This window comes from Vanessa cardui, chromosome 16 (assembly GCF_905220365.1).
Source record: "Vanessa cardui chromosome 16, ilVanCard2.1, whole genome shotgun sequence".
Taxonomy (NCBI): Eukaryota; Metazoa; Arthropoda; class Insecta; order Lepidoptera; family Nymphalidae; genus Vanessa; species Vanessa cardui.
Window position 1 is genome coordinate 8,626,928 of NC_061138.1, and position 18,262 is coordinate 8,645,189.

At 32.4% G+C, this 18,262-nt stretch overlaps 1 protein-coding gene across 1 annotated transcript; it reads left to right on the top strand.

Moving 5' to 3' along the window:
- The first annotated feature begins 329 nt into the window (after nucleotides 1–329).
- LOC124536440 (BTB/POZ domain-containing protein 6) lies at nucleotides 330–17,909 on the top strand. Its single transcript, XM_047112981.1, has 2 exons — nucleotides 330–650; nucleotides 15,105–17,909. Exon 2 carries the CDS (start codon nucleotides 15,129–15,131, stop codon nucleotides 16,350–16,352), a length of 1,224 nt encoding a protein of 407 aa, XP_046968937.1. The 5' UTR covers nucleotides 330–650; nucleotides 15,105–15,128; the 3' UTR covers nucleotides 16,353–17,909.
- The last annotated feature ends 353 nt before the right edge of the window (nucleotides 17,910–18,262 follow it).

The window sequence follows — 18,262 nt, forward strand, 5'->3', positions numbered from 1 at the left end:
AGATGATAAGGTGATGCATTAAGTAAATCAGAATCTAGGTCATCTCCAGGATTAATCTTTTATTAGCCGCGAGAAGGTTAAAGTGGGCTCTATGTTTAAGTTTCGTACGTTATTATCATGAAACGCGTTAATACATAATGGTGAATTAATTATGTGAAGTCACTTTAAACAAAAAATGTGATATGAGTTAAAATTGTGACGTGCATAGCAACGGTCGCTTCTTGAAATACTGAACGGTTTGGTCAATACTGTAAGTGCGAAGCTACCTGTTTGTTGATAGCAGCGTTGCGCAGGCGCGCTCGCTTTCAGTTCGACGTCGGTACATTCGCGATCGGAGGCTAGTTGTGACTCCACGCGAAAACCGCTGCTAATATTAGCGCGGGAAAGCGCTCAGTGCGTCTGTGCGCGACTGAACGCTCGGGTTTTTCCAGGGCGGGCGGCGCGCGCATCGCACCCTGCCACTGCCCAGAGCTCATTATCCAGCTCGCCATTACAACAAACACACGCTGCCCTCCATCACGACTACTGAATATCCATAACTATAACAATAAACAAAGTGACCGTGTGAGTGCTGTGAAATTACGGGACACTCGGATTGACTAAGTGTCGTTCCTGAAATGTGAACTGCCCGACTCCGTACAGACCAACAGGTAATGTATCGCGAGTAAATTTAGCCCTTAGAGCATTTTGTTTGTTTTGCTGATGGGCGTTTCACAAACATCGTAGACGTTTTGCATTTTCAGTTCAATTTTTGGTTGTTACTTTAAGTACCAATTAATGTAAATTAGGTTAAAGTTTTAAACAGTTTTTGGTAAATTTTACATAATAGTACTTTTTTTTTATAATTTGCAACAGGCTTATCATAGTAGCCTAAATGTAATGAATTTTAATATTTAATTTACATATAAATAAAGCTAATGACACTACCGGCGTGCGTTATCTTTTTACTTATATTTTAACTTTTAATTTATATTTTTTCAAAATACAATTGTATATTAAGAGGGCGTGTTACTGTCGATGCTCAGGATGATTCTTAAATAATATTAAACAAAGTGTAGACAATTATTTTTATATATTAAATAATAATAATAATAAATGTTTATTTCACCAATAACCAAGACAGTACAATAACATCACAAAGGTTGACTTCTTCTTTTGGGTGCCATGATCTCCCGTTCCAAAAGAAGTGAACAATACAATGAATGTGTACAGAAGTAATAAAAAATACTTAATGCAAAAAAATTATCAATATTTTTAAGCTGTGCGTAATTATTCTTAAGATGTTTTATTGGTTGATTTATTATTTGATGGTAATTTTCATACTAAGTATGTAGTAGGTCTATGACTAATTAACTGAATCATTAAATGATCATTTCAGGGTTCTTCTTATAATAGCCCAAGCGGTAGATTTTACAATGATTCGTTTATTACTCATAAATTCAATTTCGGATATTTTTTCATGCTGGCAACTCTCCAAAATGTATTGTACCTATTGAACTTAAAAGAGTTCATTTAGTCATGGTCAGAGAAAAAATAATGTTATTCATAATCATAGGAACTTTTCACACATTTGAAAAAAGTAGATACAAAACAGTATAAATGACGACCGTTGCTCGGCAGCGGCGAAAAAAAAAAGATAAACAAACAAACACACTTTCGCATTTATAATATCAATAATCAACACTTTATTAAATCTTTTTTTTATTTTAATCACTCGGCTTGTAACTTGATATCAACTAAATTTTATTGAGTACAAATAAAAAAAACATGGCTTATTCTCATCATTAGGAGCCAATCACTGATAATTAATTAGCTTCCTGTTCTGTCCTTTCCAGTATAAGTAAACGCTGTGATATACATATTTTTTAAATAATACGATAAAAATGATTTAAAATCTTTTATGTTTTTATTGTAATGTTTTCGTGAATCTGTCAGTTTTACTTTGAAAACGCACGGATTTACCTCTATATTACGACCGCCTTGTTAATCTCATTGATAGCTTATAAAATATGGATTAAAATGACGGCCTGATTAAATAATAAAATTTATTAAGTTTCTCTCTCGAGAAATTCTCAGAAGTCCACACACACTTGTGTATTATAATATCTACTGCGCAGATCGCTATTCTCCCTAGAGAATGGCCGCCGAGAACGAAATCGATCAGCAGGACATCATCATGAAAAGTTATACATTGTTACGTTTAACTTTAATAAATAAATAATAAATAAATAAATATGAGACAACATCACATACATTACTCTGATCCCAATGTACGTAGCTAAAGCACTTGTGTTATAGAAAATCAGAAGTAACAACGGTACCACAAACACCCAGACCCAAGACAACATAGAAAACTAATGATAATCTACATCGTCTCAGCTGGGAATCGAACCCAGGACCTCGGAGTGGCGTAACCATGAAAACCGGTGTAAACACCACTCGACCACGGAGGTCGTCATTACTTTATTATTATAAATAATATATTTCCATACATATAATTCGAATCATGCGTTTCTGGTTTTAGGTAAAGAAATATGATTAAAAAAATATTTGGTAAAATTTAATATTGTATCGAAATGAAACAAACTCCAAAATCGTAAACCAAATAATAATAATGTAAGTTACACTCAACCCTTTTCTTCAAACAGAATTACTTGGTACTCATGCCGATTTTAAAATTTGCCATCTAGGTTTCTATTTATACTTGTTTTCGGAATAACTTATCAGTAGAAATATTTTCTTCAAATAGAGGCGAAGGAAGTTGCCTTTGCCTTGCAATGTGACATCATCAGAATTGGTGACGCTTATGACGCTTTTTAATTGCCATCTGTTTGTTTAATTCTTGGAATACCTTATCAACAAAATAAAATATATTCATTATATTTAAATATTCGGCTGAGGCCTAAGAAGTTCGGGACTACGATGAGTAATTTTATTATATCTATAGGTTTTTACGTTTTTGTTATACTTACCATATTGTTTTTTTTAGGAAGGAATTACCTTTTTTTCAATTACCGCAATTTTTCAAATGAAATGGAATATTAACAAATTCAAATGACTTTGGATGCAGAGTGACTAAAAATAAAACCTTTTTAAAGTGATTGATGTAAGTGTGCGATATCTTTATAAACAAAATTTTAAAAATTAATTTATTCCCAAATGTTTTGATGTGAAACCTTTATTAGTATAATAATAATAAATATGTGTTTATTTACTTCGAATCACTATCAATTTCGATGTTCCGTGACAAACACATTCGCACCCAAGATTGCGTATAGCTATCATCATCATCTATTATAGATATGTTACAATTATTATTTGTACACGTGTTATACTTTCTCTTCTTAAATATGGTACGATAAGGGTATGCTACTTATTAAAATAAATATGATAAAATAAACCACTAGTAGGATGAATAAGTGTTTAATTTTATGTTAAAATACATTATTGCTGCATGACTGTTCCCCGTAATATTATGTAGTTCAAATTGTTACGTACATTGTGACGTGTTCTTAGTAAAATGTCACGTTCAAAAGTTCCGCTCATGGAATTATTTGCCGATGTACCGGATGGCAAATTCTATTCACAAATAATTCCATACTTTATGGGAAAATGATTAATAACGATGTATATTAACCCCTGACTTAGAAATTTACCATTATACTGTTTTGTGCGTTGAAAGGGCTTCAGTGTTGTTGCTGGTTATTAGACTTACTTGTAAGTACACTTCAAATTGCCTCATTAAGAGTAGTTCTTTACAAGTATAGGCTTGATTCCATGATACGTAGGTACTCGTGCATTAACTCATTCATGCTACTCGACTAGGCAGTTTATGGCGAATGCTTTTTTATAATGTATAAAAAGAAATTCATACCTCTATCGGAATGTATTACAAATTAACTAGAAGTTAAAATGTAAGAGTGTGCGAGCTTAGGTTTCAAGTTATTTTTTGAATACCCGTCAATTTCCAAATTTCCCTGTGAAGATTACAAATATCAAAAGTATAATTAAAAAAATATATGTATCTGTTGTCAAATAGAAATGATTTCACTCAAAACAATGAAACGTTTAAAAATAGTTTACTTGCTATAAAATTGACCCTGATGCGTGTAAGCCAAAGAATTTAAAAACATACTATTATCAGTTTTATGTATGTGTATTAACATAATTACAATTAACTGTTTATTTTGTGGGCGATAGAATCATAATTTATTTAAATGATATAATAAAATGGTACTTTAAATTCAAATTCAATATCGCTCTTGAACAATATTTGTATGAACACGAAATCATTGAGCCCTTGTTTAAGCTCTATCACGTGGAATAAACGCATAATTAGTTCATGGGAGGAACTCTCCCATGAACTAAATAAGGGTAATAGCCCTTGGTCTCCCATTACTTCTTACGGTTTTACATTTAAATTTAATTTTGCGGCTTTGTATTCCAATTTTGAAACTTAAGTATCAAAAAGTTTCTAGTAAATGAGGTTGCATTTTTCAAGATAAATATAAGTCAATAGAATATAAATATGTAATAAATAGTCATATGAAATGATTATATATATTTGACCTTGAAAATGTTTTCATTTTTTCTTAGAGAATGTTTCTTTCATTTCTTTCTTTTAACATACAACAAATATACTATAAACGATTACAGCTTAATTTGTTTGTAGTAACAATGTAAAATAATATGAATTTATACGTTTTCCTTGTTACTAAAATATGTGCGTTCGTAGTTATAGCTACTATGTATTTGCGGTTAGTTGTTTTTGCATATAGCTTTATTTATAAAATATCTTTTAAATATTGTTTAAGTTAAATTTGCCAACAACAAGCTCTATGGACTCTGAAGTAATTGACAACTAGTGTAATTGCTAAGTAAATGTGTTCCTACTCTTTGAATATTAAAAAAAGTTTTATTATTAATTCACAAATAAACACCTAACCTAATATGTTAATTAAACTCTGCTGAACTAAACATAAAAAAAACATATAAATTAGGCAATCTATATTACAATATGTAATACATATTTATACGAGTATGAGAAGCTGTTGAAGTTGCATGAATCACTTGCTATGTTATAGAAATATAAATACCTATATTTGTGTTCAATAATTTATGAACTTCGTGTTTATTAAGATACAAACGTACAGATGTTGTGTCGATCAATACGTGAAAAACATACAACATACTTTATTATTTGTAGATTAAATCTGTTGATAATAAACTAAGCCTTCATGTTGTGTGTTAAAATTTAAGTCGTTGTAGTTTTGTCAATGCTAAACTAAACTACAAAACTATTGTACTAACACATTTTATTTGTAATTAACGCATCTTATTTGATAAATGATATCCTAATATTGAATTATTTGATATAAAAATATATTTATTTGATAAAAAAAAAAATAATTCGCAATTCTAGTTTTACCTGTATTTCTTATTTGTCTAGAGCAATGTTACGTTACATCCCTTAGAGATTAAAGTATCATATGGATTTGATGAAATGAAAGGTTCATTAAATTGACATTTGACAACTGTCTAAAATTAAAACTTTGAGGCAATGTAACGGAAATATGATTACTTATTTGCAAAGATAGTGTATGACCCTTAGTACTGAGAAAATGATTCATACATTTCGTGATTCAAATTAACTCATGGATCTGTATCGGTTGCTCATCGCCAAGTATTTTGACCTTAACGTTTTATAGATGTTTTAATGCCAATCGCCGAAATTCAAGTGGAGAACTAACAATAAACTTTTATGATTCAAAATAGTCTTCTTTTATGAATACCAAGTAATTCCTGGTATCCTAAATCTTTAACTAAAACTCGACTAAAATTTAAAATCTAAGTTAATCTTGTATAGCGTAGGTCAATGCACGCCGTCACAGTTTCGATGAACATTGATTTCAAAAAGTGGTCTACTGATCTACTAAATTAAACTAAATTATAAATATTTTATTAGTTACGTATATAAAAAAATAGTTCATCCAACTATTGTTCGACATCCATTGTTGTTATTTTTATACTATTTGTAAAACCTAATCAAATTGGGTGTCGGTGGTATCCTAGGCAAAGAAAGTTACGCATTCAATTTAGAAATCCGTCAAATAACAATTTAACGTCTCAAAAAATATGAAGACTTATTAACAGATAAGTCAAGTTTTTTTTTACTTTAACCGTAATCACTGATAACCTCTGAACAGTGACTTGTTAAATTTATTTTAGTGGTAAAGGAAACAAGGAGAGACGACAAGTTTTATGCCCCTCTTTTACATAAATCATTCTCAAAGTGTAACCTATTCAATAAAAAAAATATTATGCCAAAACAAATGTACCTATAGAATGTTATTATTGATATCAGCCAGTAGCTTTTTGAATAGAACACACCACCACGATATCTCAATATGTTCACTCATGAAGGTGCGCCCCTTTACCTTCATTTATCAGCGTTAATTAAAAAATATAATCTAATTTGTAATTTTTTATGTTAATCGTCATTCATGCTAATGCACACCGATGATTTAATGTGGCGGGAGGCGCCTTCGTGAAACCTACATGCTATGTTTTCAAAATGATTATAAACCCTACGAAAGTTTATATTCTGAGATAATAGACAATATATATTTAGTATATCATAGTGAAGAATCGAGTGCTACATTATTGTTAATATGTTACAAATTATTGATGATATTTAATTGAAAATAAACAAACTCGTCATTTATTTAAAATCGATTTATTACCGTAAAGTGAAATCCAGTTCCGTACCGTGGTTTCAGCGTTTACTCTTGACCCACTTCCTAAATATAGGGCGGCAAGCCGGGGCCGCCCCGGGCCCTGCCATCGCTACGATATTTGATAGGCGCTTGTTATGGCATTCGGGCGTGTCTTAACATTCTTTGACTATTTACTATGAAGCACCTTATACCCCTTTACAACACAATCGCGAGATGATAACAGTTTGTTATAAAGCTCAAGGGTTTGTTATTGTTAACGTGATCACGATCTACCAATCGGATTTGGAAAATATATTTGCGTTTTATGCTCATTTATCGTGAAAAATATAATCTATGAAATTCGCGAGGCATACCAATCTTGTAAATAGTGTAACTTTTTCTTTATATCTTAAGATTTACGTATAAATAAAACAATAGTAGAGGCAGATAATATACAACCTCATGGTTGATTTAATTACCACCCTTTTTTATTGGGCGTTCAATTGGCACTGTCAATATATCAACAATAACACTGTCATAGGGATGACGAAATATGGGCATTAAAACACACTAACACATTCACCCTTCAACCGGAACATGGAAACAAAAATAACGGATTACTATTTGTCATTATAATACTTTTTTAGAGTGTTATATAAACTTTAAGTATGTTATATAACCTTTTAATAAGTAAAAATATAATATAACATTACCAATATGTCATACCTATCAAAGAACTTTTGCCATAGAGTTCTAATGCTTAATTTAAACAAATAAAAGACGCTGTTTATTATTTCCATTTAGTTTCATATGTTATGTTTATTGTGGAATGAGCTCAAACTCAAATTGTACAATACAAATAATATTACAATATTTTGCTTAACACACACTACGTCCATTTCAATGTCGATCTACCATACATGGTCTTGTTTCGAAATCTGCGGCCATTTGTACAAATATTTGAAAAGCTGAAAAGGACTGTTTGTATAAGTAGCTATTGATGCTGTAATGGAAGCAAATATGTTCCTTAATTGCTAATGTATACATTACAAAAAAAAAATGTATAAAATAATATAATCAGTAATTCCTGAACGTTTTTGCCTTTATAGGATTTTGTAATTGTGTTCCAATGTTAGGCTACAATCTCCTCTCCTTCTTATGAAATGTTTTTAATTTTATATATTCTATCATGATACTCGAATGTGGGTTGGTGGATACAAAAGAAAATAATTTTCCTCTAAGTCGCAAGATAAAAGATTACTGTTTGTTTGGTGTTAGCTTAATTGATGAGTCAAACTTAAATTAATTAACTTAAAGATATTAATGACGGAACATATAAAACAATTTCTAGCTTAGAAATAAAACAAGTGTTTACCTACTTTTTCATTTAAAAAATGCCAGAGTATCGTTATAAAAGTGTGTATTAAGCAATATTAGCGGAATGCAGACTGCAATACTCAATTTGCTTGCCCGAGCTACAGATTCATTTCCGCGTGTCGCGGGCGCAGCGCAGTTCTATTTCCGAAACTCCAGAGAAGATCTTCGCTTCACATTGAAAGAACGCAGACTAAATTAGTGCATAATTTATATACGTATATCGTGCATCACTTTTATCCACACATTGGCATAAAACATTAACATTTTTTCAAAGTATAATTTGTAAAAGATAATTAATAAAAACAAATTATAACGTTATAGTATTGCGTGAATGAAACGTTCTAAAAGAATTTCAATAACTTGATTAAAAATACAAAACAAACATTGTTGCTTATCATTTAATCTGTGAGCGTATAGCCAAGTCATTAGCTTAAAATATTTATACAAGCTTATATTAAACTTCACTTATAGACCAAATGTTAACTGAAGTTTAAACTGATGTTGTCCCAAACAACGTGTTGAAATTTTATACACACCATTGGTGGATGTATTACGGACGTTCAACAACAACAACAACAACCTGTAAATTTTCCACCGAGGGCTAAGACCTCCTCTCCCTTTGAAGAGAAGGAACATATTCCATCACGCTTGTCCACTTCGACTTGCGGGAATACACATTCCTCACGATGTTTTCTTTTACCGCCCAGCACGAGATGAATTATAAACAGAAATTAAGCCCATGAATATTCAGTTGAGCTTGCCGGGGTATGAACTCGCAATCAACGGTTAGTGCAGGCCTTCTAACCACTTGGCCGTCTCCGCTCTTTTCATGCTCGGATGTTTATTTTGTAAAATTAAATACAAATTGGAGACCTTAGAGTAGTCACTGTTCATTAGTACAAACCGCATCGTGACACTTCTGTGGCCTACATGAAATACACACGTGTGGTTTAGTACCAACTCAAAATACTAATTGTGTATAAGTTATTGAAACTAATATCAACTGTAAATTATTAACCTAATTTAAAAAGGAATTGGTCTTATGACATTGTCTTTGAGGACTAAGCATATCATATCACATCACATTAAACTTAACAATCTGAGCAATACAAAAGGCATTTAAATTTTTTCTGACAAAGTAATATGATTTATTAAAATATGTGACAAGTATTATAGCAGAAGCACAGAAACGAAATGAATACATACATGCCAAACAAAATAAATAGTTTGTAACATTAATTTGGTCGATAATTAGTTGTTTAATTATCGCACAGAAAGAAATATTAAGAAACAATGTATATCGAATGTGATCTAATTAATAATTGCCTTGGCATAAACCAAGGCTGGCATTATCACTCTTAAGACATCTTACGCAACTCGGATATACGCATCGGTAGAGAGCTGATGTTTCCTAACCGTGTCTGTTTTATGATTATACATTTATTTAATATGCTATTAAATTTATAATTGAAGTGGAGTGAAATTTATTAAATATTAAAATAGATATAAGAAACATTTGATTAAAACGTTTATTACTTCTGGAATGATAAATAGATGTACGTAACAGATAAAAAATAATAGAATTAATAATAAAAAAAAGCAAACATGAGTATTTATTTTGTAAAAAAAACAATAGGTCTATCCAATAATTACCGAATATTATTTGTTTTTTTTTTTGTCAATGTGAAAATGAGTAATACATATGGAAATTTAATATTTTAAATCGCTGTGTTACACTTGTTCATTTTTGCGTCAAGTTTATTCCTGAATAAACAGGTCAATGCGAATATAAAGCCTATTAAAATTAAACACTTACCAGCGCCTTGGCTATCTGAGGAATTAAAAAGTCTAATTGCGAAAAAAGCTATGGCTAAAAGTAAATTAAAAGCTGATGCATGTGACAAAAACCGTATTAAATATAATAAAATCCGGAATCGCTGCAATACATCGTGTAGAGATGCGCAACGACGCCACATTCATAAATCAGTCGAAAACGGCGACCCAGCTAAAGTTTGGAAATTCCTCGAATCGTTTGGAATTGGCAAATCATCTCATAATTCTCTTCACCGTAACATTGACATAGAGTCTCTTAATAAGCATTTTTCTTCATCTGACGTTATTGACAACGCAGAAAAAGAGCGGACGTTAAATATTCTTTCTTGTTTGCCAACCTTTGACTATCCACCGTTTAATTTCATTCCTTTCACCGAATGTGATGTTAAGAAGAGCATAGTGTCCATCTCTTCTAATGCCGTGGGCGACGACGGCGTTGGCCGTAATATGATTGTACCTATCCTTGAAACTATTGCTCCTGTTATTACTCATATCCTTAATGAATCCATCACTTCCTCAAAGTTCCCCGATGCCTGGAAAGTAGCCCGTATTATTCCACTCCCCAAAAAGGCTAATTCTATGAACTATACTGATTTTCGTCCTATCTCCATCCTTCCATTCCTTTCCAAAGTTTTAGAAAAACTAGTGCTCCAGCAATTAATAACATTCCTAAATAGGCACAGCCTTCTTAATCCACTCCAATCTGGCTTTCGCTCCGGTCATAGTACGGTCACAGCGCTCGTGAAAATTACCGACGACATTAGATTGGGCATGGATAATAAACAACTTACAGTGCTGACATTGTTAGATTTTAGCAATGCTTTCGGTACTGTCAACTTTGACATCTTATTGAGTTTGCTGCGTTCTCTTAACATATCTCCATCGGTGTTTGGCTGGTTTCAGAGTTATCTTAGAGGCAGAAGGCAACGTGTTCAGGTAGACGAGACATTTTCGTCTTGGTGTGAAGTACGTGCTGGAGTGCCTCAGGGTGGCGTGTTGTCTCCTATTCTCTTTACTATTTTCATTAATTCTATTACTCAAAAGATTTCTTCTCTCTACCACATGTATGCAGATGATCTCCAGCTTTATACCCAGTCAACCTTGGATAACTTGCCCAGCGCTATCGCTGCCATTAATGATGACCTGGTTACAATCAGTGATTGGAGCAAGTGTTATGGTTTAAAGATCAATCCATCAAAATCACAGGCCATTATTATTGGCAGTGCTGCTATGATTTCAAGAGTTGACTGGAGAAACATTCCTACGATTATATTAGATAATTGTACTATACCATATAGTTCTACGGTAAAAAATCTCGGTATACATCTAGATTCTACACTTTCATGGTCACATCAGTTAAATGTAGTCAGCAGGAAAATGTTTTCGGCGATGGGCTCTCTACGACGTCTCCGTTCCTTTCTTCCTATTTCCACCAAGACTATGTTAGCACATTCTCTACTTCTATCTATTCTCGATTATGCAGACGCAAGCTATCTAGATTTAAATGAGGACCAATTAAATAAACTTGAGCGTCTTCAAAATCTAGCTATACGGTTCATATTTGGCTTACGCAAATATGACCATGTCTCTGAATTTCGTACTCAGCTCAAGTGGTTACCTATTCGTTTTCGCCGGAATCTACATATTGTTTGTCTTCTGTACTGTGTGTTATTCAATCCTCACTCACCTATTTATTTGAAAGAAAAATTTAAATTTTTGAATTCTCGCAAAGTTATTGACGGACACAACATGAACTTACGTTCATCTGAAAATTTACTTTTAAATCCACCTGTGCAGAAAACAATTTTTTCCAAAAAATCTTTTACGGCTGAGGCTACTCGATTGTGGAATGCCCTCCCGCTTAATATCAAATCTGCAACCTCTTTAACATTATTTAAAACTAAAGTTATTAATTATTACCTCACACTCTCACACTGAATGGCGACTAGATACCATTTGTTATTTGTATATATCTGTATATTTATATGTTTTTATGTATGACTCTATGTATATGTGTATGTATAAATGTATTTATGTACCTAGCTATATGTATGTAGTAGTTTATTTATGTATTATATTATTTGTATCTATGCATGTAGTCTATTTTACACCACCTACCATTTCTCTGTTGGCTACTACTCCATATCACCTCGGTTGTCTGGAAGAAATCGCTTTAAAGCGATAAGACCGCCGGTTGTACCGTCTATTTTTTTTTTTTTTTATGTGTTCTTACTTATCTGTTTAATTTGTGGTGTACAATAAAGTGTTTAAATAAATAAATAAATAAAAATAAATAAAGCCTTGGGCCTCGTATATATAACTTTGTTTGTAAATACCTGAGTTACCGTATTTTTAAAATTGCGCATCCATATTAAATTTTCTCCTTCAGAAATACAAAACTATATATAAGTGCTTAGTATAATATAGACATCGATGTCATTTGCTCTTAGAGAAAGTAATATGGATTTTGAAAATTGCACCAATAAAATCTCGTGCCCTTTGCATGGTGCACATATTATTACAATGGGCATAATATACACGTGGACACGATATACAAAAATCTAAAGGCATATAACTAAGATTTATTCATTTTGCATTTGATAATCAAACAAAGGTCGTGAAATAACCACGTGTCGAAAAACGATTGAGATACCTTTTTTATAGTTAGTAAACCGGCGGCGGAATGCTGAAATGATGTCCAAATTATATAATAAATAAATAATCATAATTAAACATTGATAGAATCTTTTAAGCGAGAATACTGCAAGAAAATATTAATATACCTAATGTTTTTAGTACATGTTGTAAGCTATATACATTTTTCTATATTTTTTACTAGTTATCAAGGCATTGTAAGTTTTTTCAATTATTTTTTTGTAATATGAAGTCTAAATTTAGTATAACATTTTTGTAAATTTAAAATAATAAGACGAAGATTATTGAATACCTTAGTTTTTGAGGGAAAATTTCTAGAACAAGAAAAACAGGAAGTAGATTGAGAATACTGAAACATTAACCTTTCAACTGTAGTATGTGAACTTTTAATAGGCTTAATTTTAATCGCATTTACAAGACTGTTGTTCGCTATTGCTTGTAATACTTAAGAAATATAAACACATTAAATGTGAAGATGATATCCTCAAAGGATCTAGACTGCGTAGGACAAATGAAATATGACGCGATCGGAAAAAGTACGGCAGCAGGACCAGTGATTTTCAGGGTATTGTAAAAACAGCTTGTTACCGAAATTCGGAATACAACGCAGCTTAGTTGTGCTGAAAATTTTTTGAAGGATAATCCAATAGCTTTTTAATAACTCGGGATCCTACATTATTTATTTGCAACCCTAAGTACTACCTGTTAGGTAGTAATTATAATTTCAAGAATACATTTTCTCTAAATTTCGCTAACAATACCGTTTTTGTGTTAAATAAAATATTCCCAGAAACGCGTTCAATACTAATATTAGTTTGAATTTCTGCATCTAAATATAGGGCAATTTTAGTTCAACACCATAAGCGAATGTATATAGGTCACTAGGAATCATCAAATATCGTACAATCGCCGTGTCGCTGCAGTTTCGAAATGCATTTCGTGGATCGGTTATAAATATACGGGGAAGAGCTTAGATTGCAACAGAAAACAAAATATTTGGTCGTCTTGATAAACGAAATATTTTATAAAAATAAACCAAAACGATTAAAAACAAAATTATTATTAGGAAATGATTTGGTTAATCGCTTGGATTTTATCTGAATAATTCCTATTCTATTTTTCGATTTTCAAAATTATTCCATTACATTTATTTATTACATTTTTCATTATTAAAATAGAGTCTTAGTTAATTAAATCATTGTATGTGAAGTATTACAACTAATAATATAATGCAACATAACGGCCTTGTTCCTCTAATGATTTATAAGACAGACCCCAAGGTTTTTATTATTTACTTGGGTTCAAACTTAACCCATCAAACTGATGCAGCGTGGTTTGGTACATAGATGATCACGTGGCAAAATTTAATCCAAAACTTAAGTTCCTACGATTCCCCTAATTACAGTGCTTTCCATCGTTGTTAAACAATGGTTGAATTATAAACACAAATTAAGTTCTCTCACTGGTGTTCATGCAAAATAAATCTCGCAATTTTCAATCCAACACGTGTATTTCATCCACGTGTTAGATAAATAATAAATAATCTATTTCTATGACGGTCTTAGGGGATTTTCAATATTTAATTATTAAAGTAATCAACGTCGCGTTTAATCTAACTATAATAATGACGATACAAGAAATCACTATAAATATTTTATCGTAATGCTCTAAAGCTGAGACGTTTCGGTAGATTGTCTCGGTAAGAGATGTATCGTGAACAACCTCGCTTATCGTTTAACTTCAGTAGAGATTCTTGGATCCTCAAAACCCCCAATCTCAGTTTTAGTGGATAGTACAATTACTAAGCCATAAGCCAAAAGTCCATTTTTTATAACTAATTTAAATCATAAATACATAACCCCTTAAATGTCATAATACTAATAAAGTCTTGTATTTATTTTCGCTTCGTATTATCTAATTTAAATAATCGGATTGTATTCATCCTTTGTTGTTTTTATTTTCCAATTGACTTATTCACTGATAAACTTTCAATCAAATTTCAATTATGTTAGTTTAGTTAATAATGACGTTAGATTATTGTTGAATGTTTGTAATATGGAGTTCTGCGTATGATTCTGTTGATGCGTTAGGGAATGTGAGAGACATGACGCATTACCAGTAAGCATTGCGATGAGCGCAATCCTGAATGTTACTTCCGGTCAATGTGTAACATATCTTGATTTTATCCAAGAATCAGTTTCGCTTAAGACTATGGCTCCGTGTTCGTTATTAAAGATATATTTATTATTTCAATTTAATTGGTAGCAAATTGTAAAAAATATTATTCGAACCGTAATTGCCCTTGTGTTTCTACTTAACACCTAGAATGAATCGTAATACAAACCGAGGTAATAATTATTCTTTATATGGCACTGATATCCTCGCACTGGCATAATAAGGGCGCTAAGAGAACTAGTTAGCGGCTGGCATACCCAAGTGTACACACTGCTCCGAAACGTACTCTATTATATCTTTATATAAAGTTCAATGCAGAAATTAATAAAGAATGTTTTCTTTTTTCAGGCGGAGTAGAAAAACATCAACAAAATGACTGTGGTCACCAACCCTGCGTGTGTGGACGATGGTCTTGAAGGCCAAATATCCCAGGCATCTACATCCGGTGTTCAGTCTATGGCCATGTGTGAATATGGGCAATATGGCGAACTACAAATAGATGAAAACTCTAGACTATACGATAATGAAAAGCAAAGCGACATAGTATTCGTGGCTGGCATCAATGGGGATACCTTCCGATTCCCTGGACATCGTCGCGTTCTCGCCGCTACCAGCCCAGTTTTTGCCGCATTACTCTCCACCAAAGCAGATGTAATAGTCGTCGATTATATAGATCGGAGGGGCTTTGAACAATTGCTCCGCTATTACTATTGCGAACCCACACAACTGACATCTGTTTTTACGGCAAGAACCACTCTGAATGCCGCTTATAAGTTTCTGTGTCCACAACTCGCAGAAAGATGTGCCCGTAGGCTCGATGAAATGCTAGACGCTGAAGTAGCGCTGGAAATATTACGAGATTTAAGATATTTATGCGCAAGGCTACCAGGAGCTGCTTCGGCACCTCCTTTGCCTGCACTTGAGAGCGATGCTGCGGCTAGAACATTAGCACATTGCGCTATGTGGTGCGATTCACTTGCACACAATGCACTACTGGTAATCGATGATAATGCAGATGCAGCACTTACTCACGAAAAACTTGAGGACCTCACATATGAGGATTTTGCATTAATAGTAAAACGCGATACTCTACGGGTATCAAGTGAACTTGTTTTAGCAGAAGCGCTTGCACGCTGGAGCACAGCTGCTTGCAAACGAACAAAGCGTGAATTAACACCGGGCAACAAACGTGCCGCGCTCGGTGAACTGGCATATTGTCCAAGGTACTTACTTCTCGCGGGAGAAGAATTAGATAGAGCTCTGGCTTTAGAATTGTTAGAGCCCATAGAACGTGCTTTAGTGTTAGCACGTGCACGGAAATTATCGGCTCCTGTTCCCGTTGGTGCTGAACAAGAAGCAATGCTTCGACGATGGGCGCATCCTCGACCGGCCGAGCCTGCTGCTGCTCCTGTTTCTTTGAGCCCACGGTCCGAGCCAGTGGATGAACCTAAACCCAGCAAATTATGTGGACGTCGACCGAAAAAATTAAAGCAACCATGCTTTGAGCCAGAAGAAACCAGGATACCATCTAGGAACAACTGTTGCTCTGATTGCTTCCATGGATTAATTCATGCGTTTGTCTGTTTATTTGATTAAGTCCATCAAACAAACAAACGAATAGTTTTATTGCGAGACAGACAAAGCCATGAATATTTTTATCCTAATTTATCTTAGTCTAGTACCTATATTCAAACAAAAATGTGATGAGTTGTGTTTTAAATGAGATTCTACATTGAAAACAAAATTAAATAACAGAGTCTAAATATGGCAGTCATTTAGAATGAATATGAATATACATTTAAAAAATGATGGTGGTTATAGGATAACTATTGCTTCGAAACGGAGCCTCAATTAAAATTAAGGCGTCTGGGATCTGTATCAGAATTAAGATTTAATGATAAATTGATTACTGATTGGTTTGAAACTGCTGAAAATTATGCCCGTAGCTCAGCTGCGATATTATATTTGTTTCTTAATCCTTGTGATAAATGTATTTAACTTCTAAATGTATATTTTAAATTGTGTAGAAAAGGTTTGAATTGACGAAGAAGCGTGTAATGAAATTGGTGCACAAATAATGAAAATAGGTTAATTTCGTTGCATTTATTGTAATCGACTTTTTTAAAAGTATTATAGAAAATTGTTATTTTTTACACTAGCGACATTTGTTCATGTTAATAATGAATGTGTCTATTTGGTCGCGTCTTAGGCATCTTTATTTTATATTAAAATTAATGTGGTATTGCCGCAGCTATAAAATGTATAAGGTTGCAAACGCCATTTGGAAAGGATGTGTAAAATGCTTGTTATTCTTTAATTGATTTTAGTTTAGATAAATATTCCTACGATTGTTAATGGTGCGCTAGTCTTATTTTAAGTACAGATGAAATCTAATGCGTCTGTTTGTTGTATTATAATTTTAGCTACTATAATTATTCTTTCAAATGTTCACAGAACGACACTGCCTTCTTCCGAGCGAGTTTTCAACGTCATATTATTATAAACTCGAATGAATATTCGATACATTTAGATTGTGCCATATTTGATGTTAATTTAAGGCTATTTTTAGAGTTAACCCTAAAGAAAATTATAAAACTATATAAATGATAAGTCATTTAAATAAATTTATCGATTGATTATATGTAATAAATGTTTAGGCAAATAGTATTGAATGTATTTTGGTAAATAATATTATCCTCTTTCTAATCTTGACCCATGAACTGTAACAGTAATGTTTGTAAAATTTTCACTTTTGGAATAAATTTTGAATGTTATTATAAATAATGAGACTATCTTACTATTATTACAAATTGTATTCAAAAGCTTTAACATTGGTATGGTATCACATCACAATCTATATCTTTACTTTCGAAAAAAAAAAAAAATTTCCAAAATAGTATTAAATATTTAACTAGTATTTAAGTATTTTTTTAATGTACCTCCTTTACCTATATTTTAAGGTGATTATGTGTTAGAATATCTGTGTACATCATCGGTGTGTCGTTTGAAACGACAAATTATTACAGAACGATAATAAAATGTTTGCATTAAATGTTATAATTTATAATTGTAGCGTTATATTGATGTGTTCAGCTCGGAGCTGCATTTATGTCCTAATTTAAATATGAAGACAAATAAAGAAAAATCAACTGTTCAAAATATATTTATTTTTATTTTAAAACCTAATAATTGTATTTGATTAAATTATAGTATCAGTAGTGAGTGATAGGAGTTAAAAACTGATTCTTAACTGATTTGCAGTGGTATTGAGCTTTTCTTAGAAACATTTGATAGTCGAGGTTTGCAATACGAGCTTCGGGATTGCAGGCTCGAATTTTCGCTTTCTCCGATGATGCCCTCGAGTTTTACAACTTTTTCTATCGTGTCGACCAAAATATTCTCCGCTTGTCGTAAATCATTCTTTAATACTGTTATCGTTGATTGGATATTAATCATCGAGTTTATTTTTGCGTCGATTTTTTCAAATTTATCCTGAATAGATTGCC

What these genes read in the sequence shown, in the direction of transcription:
- LOC124536440 (XM_047112981.1), top strand. Translation starts at nt 15,129, where the DNA reads ATGACTGTGGTCACCAACCCTGCGTGTGTGGACGATGGTCTTGAAGGC.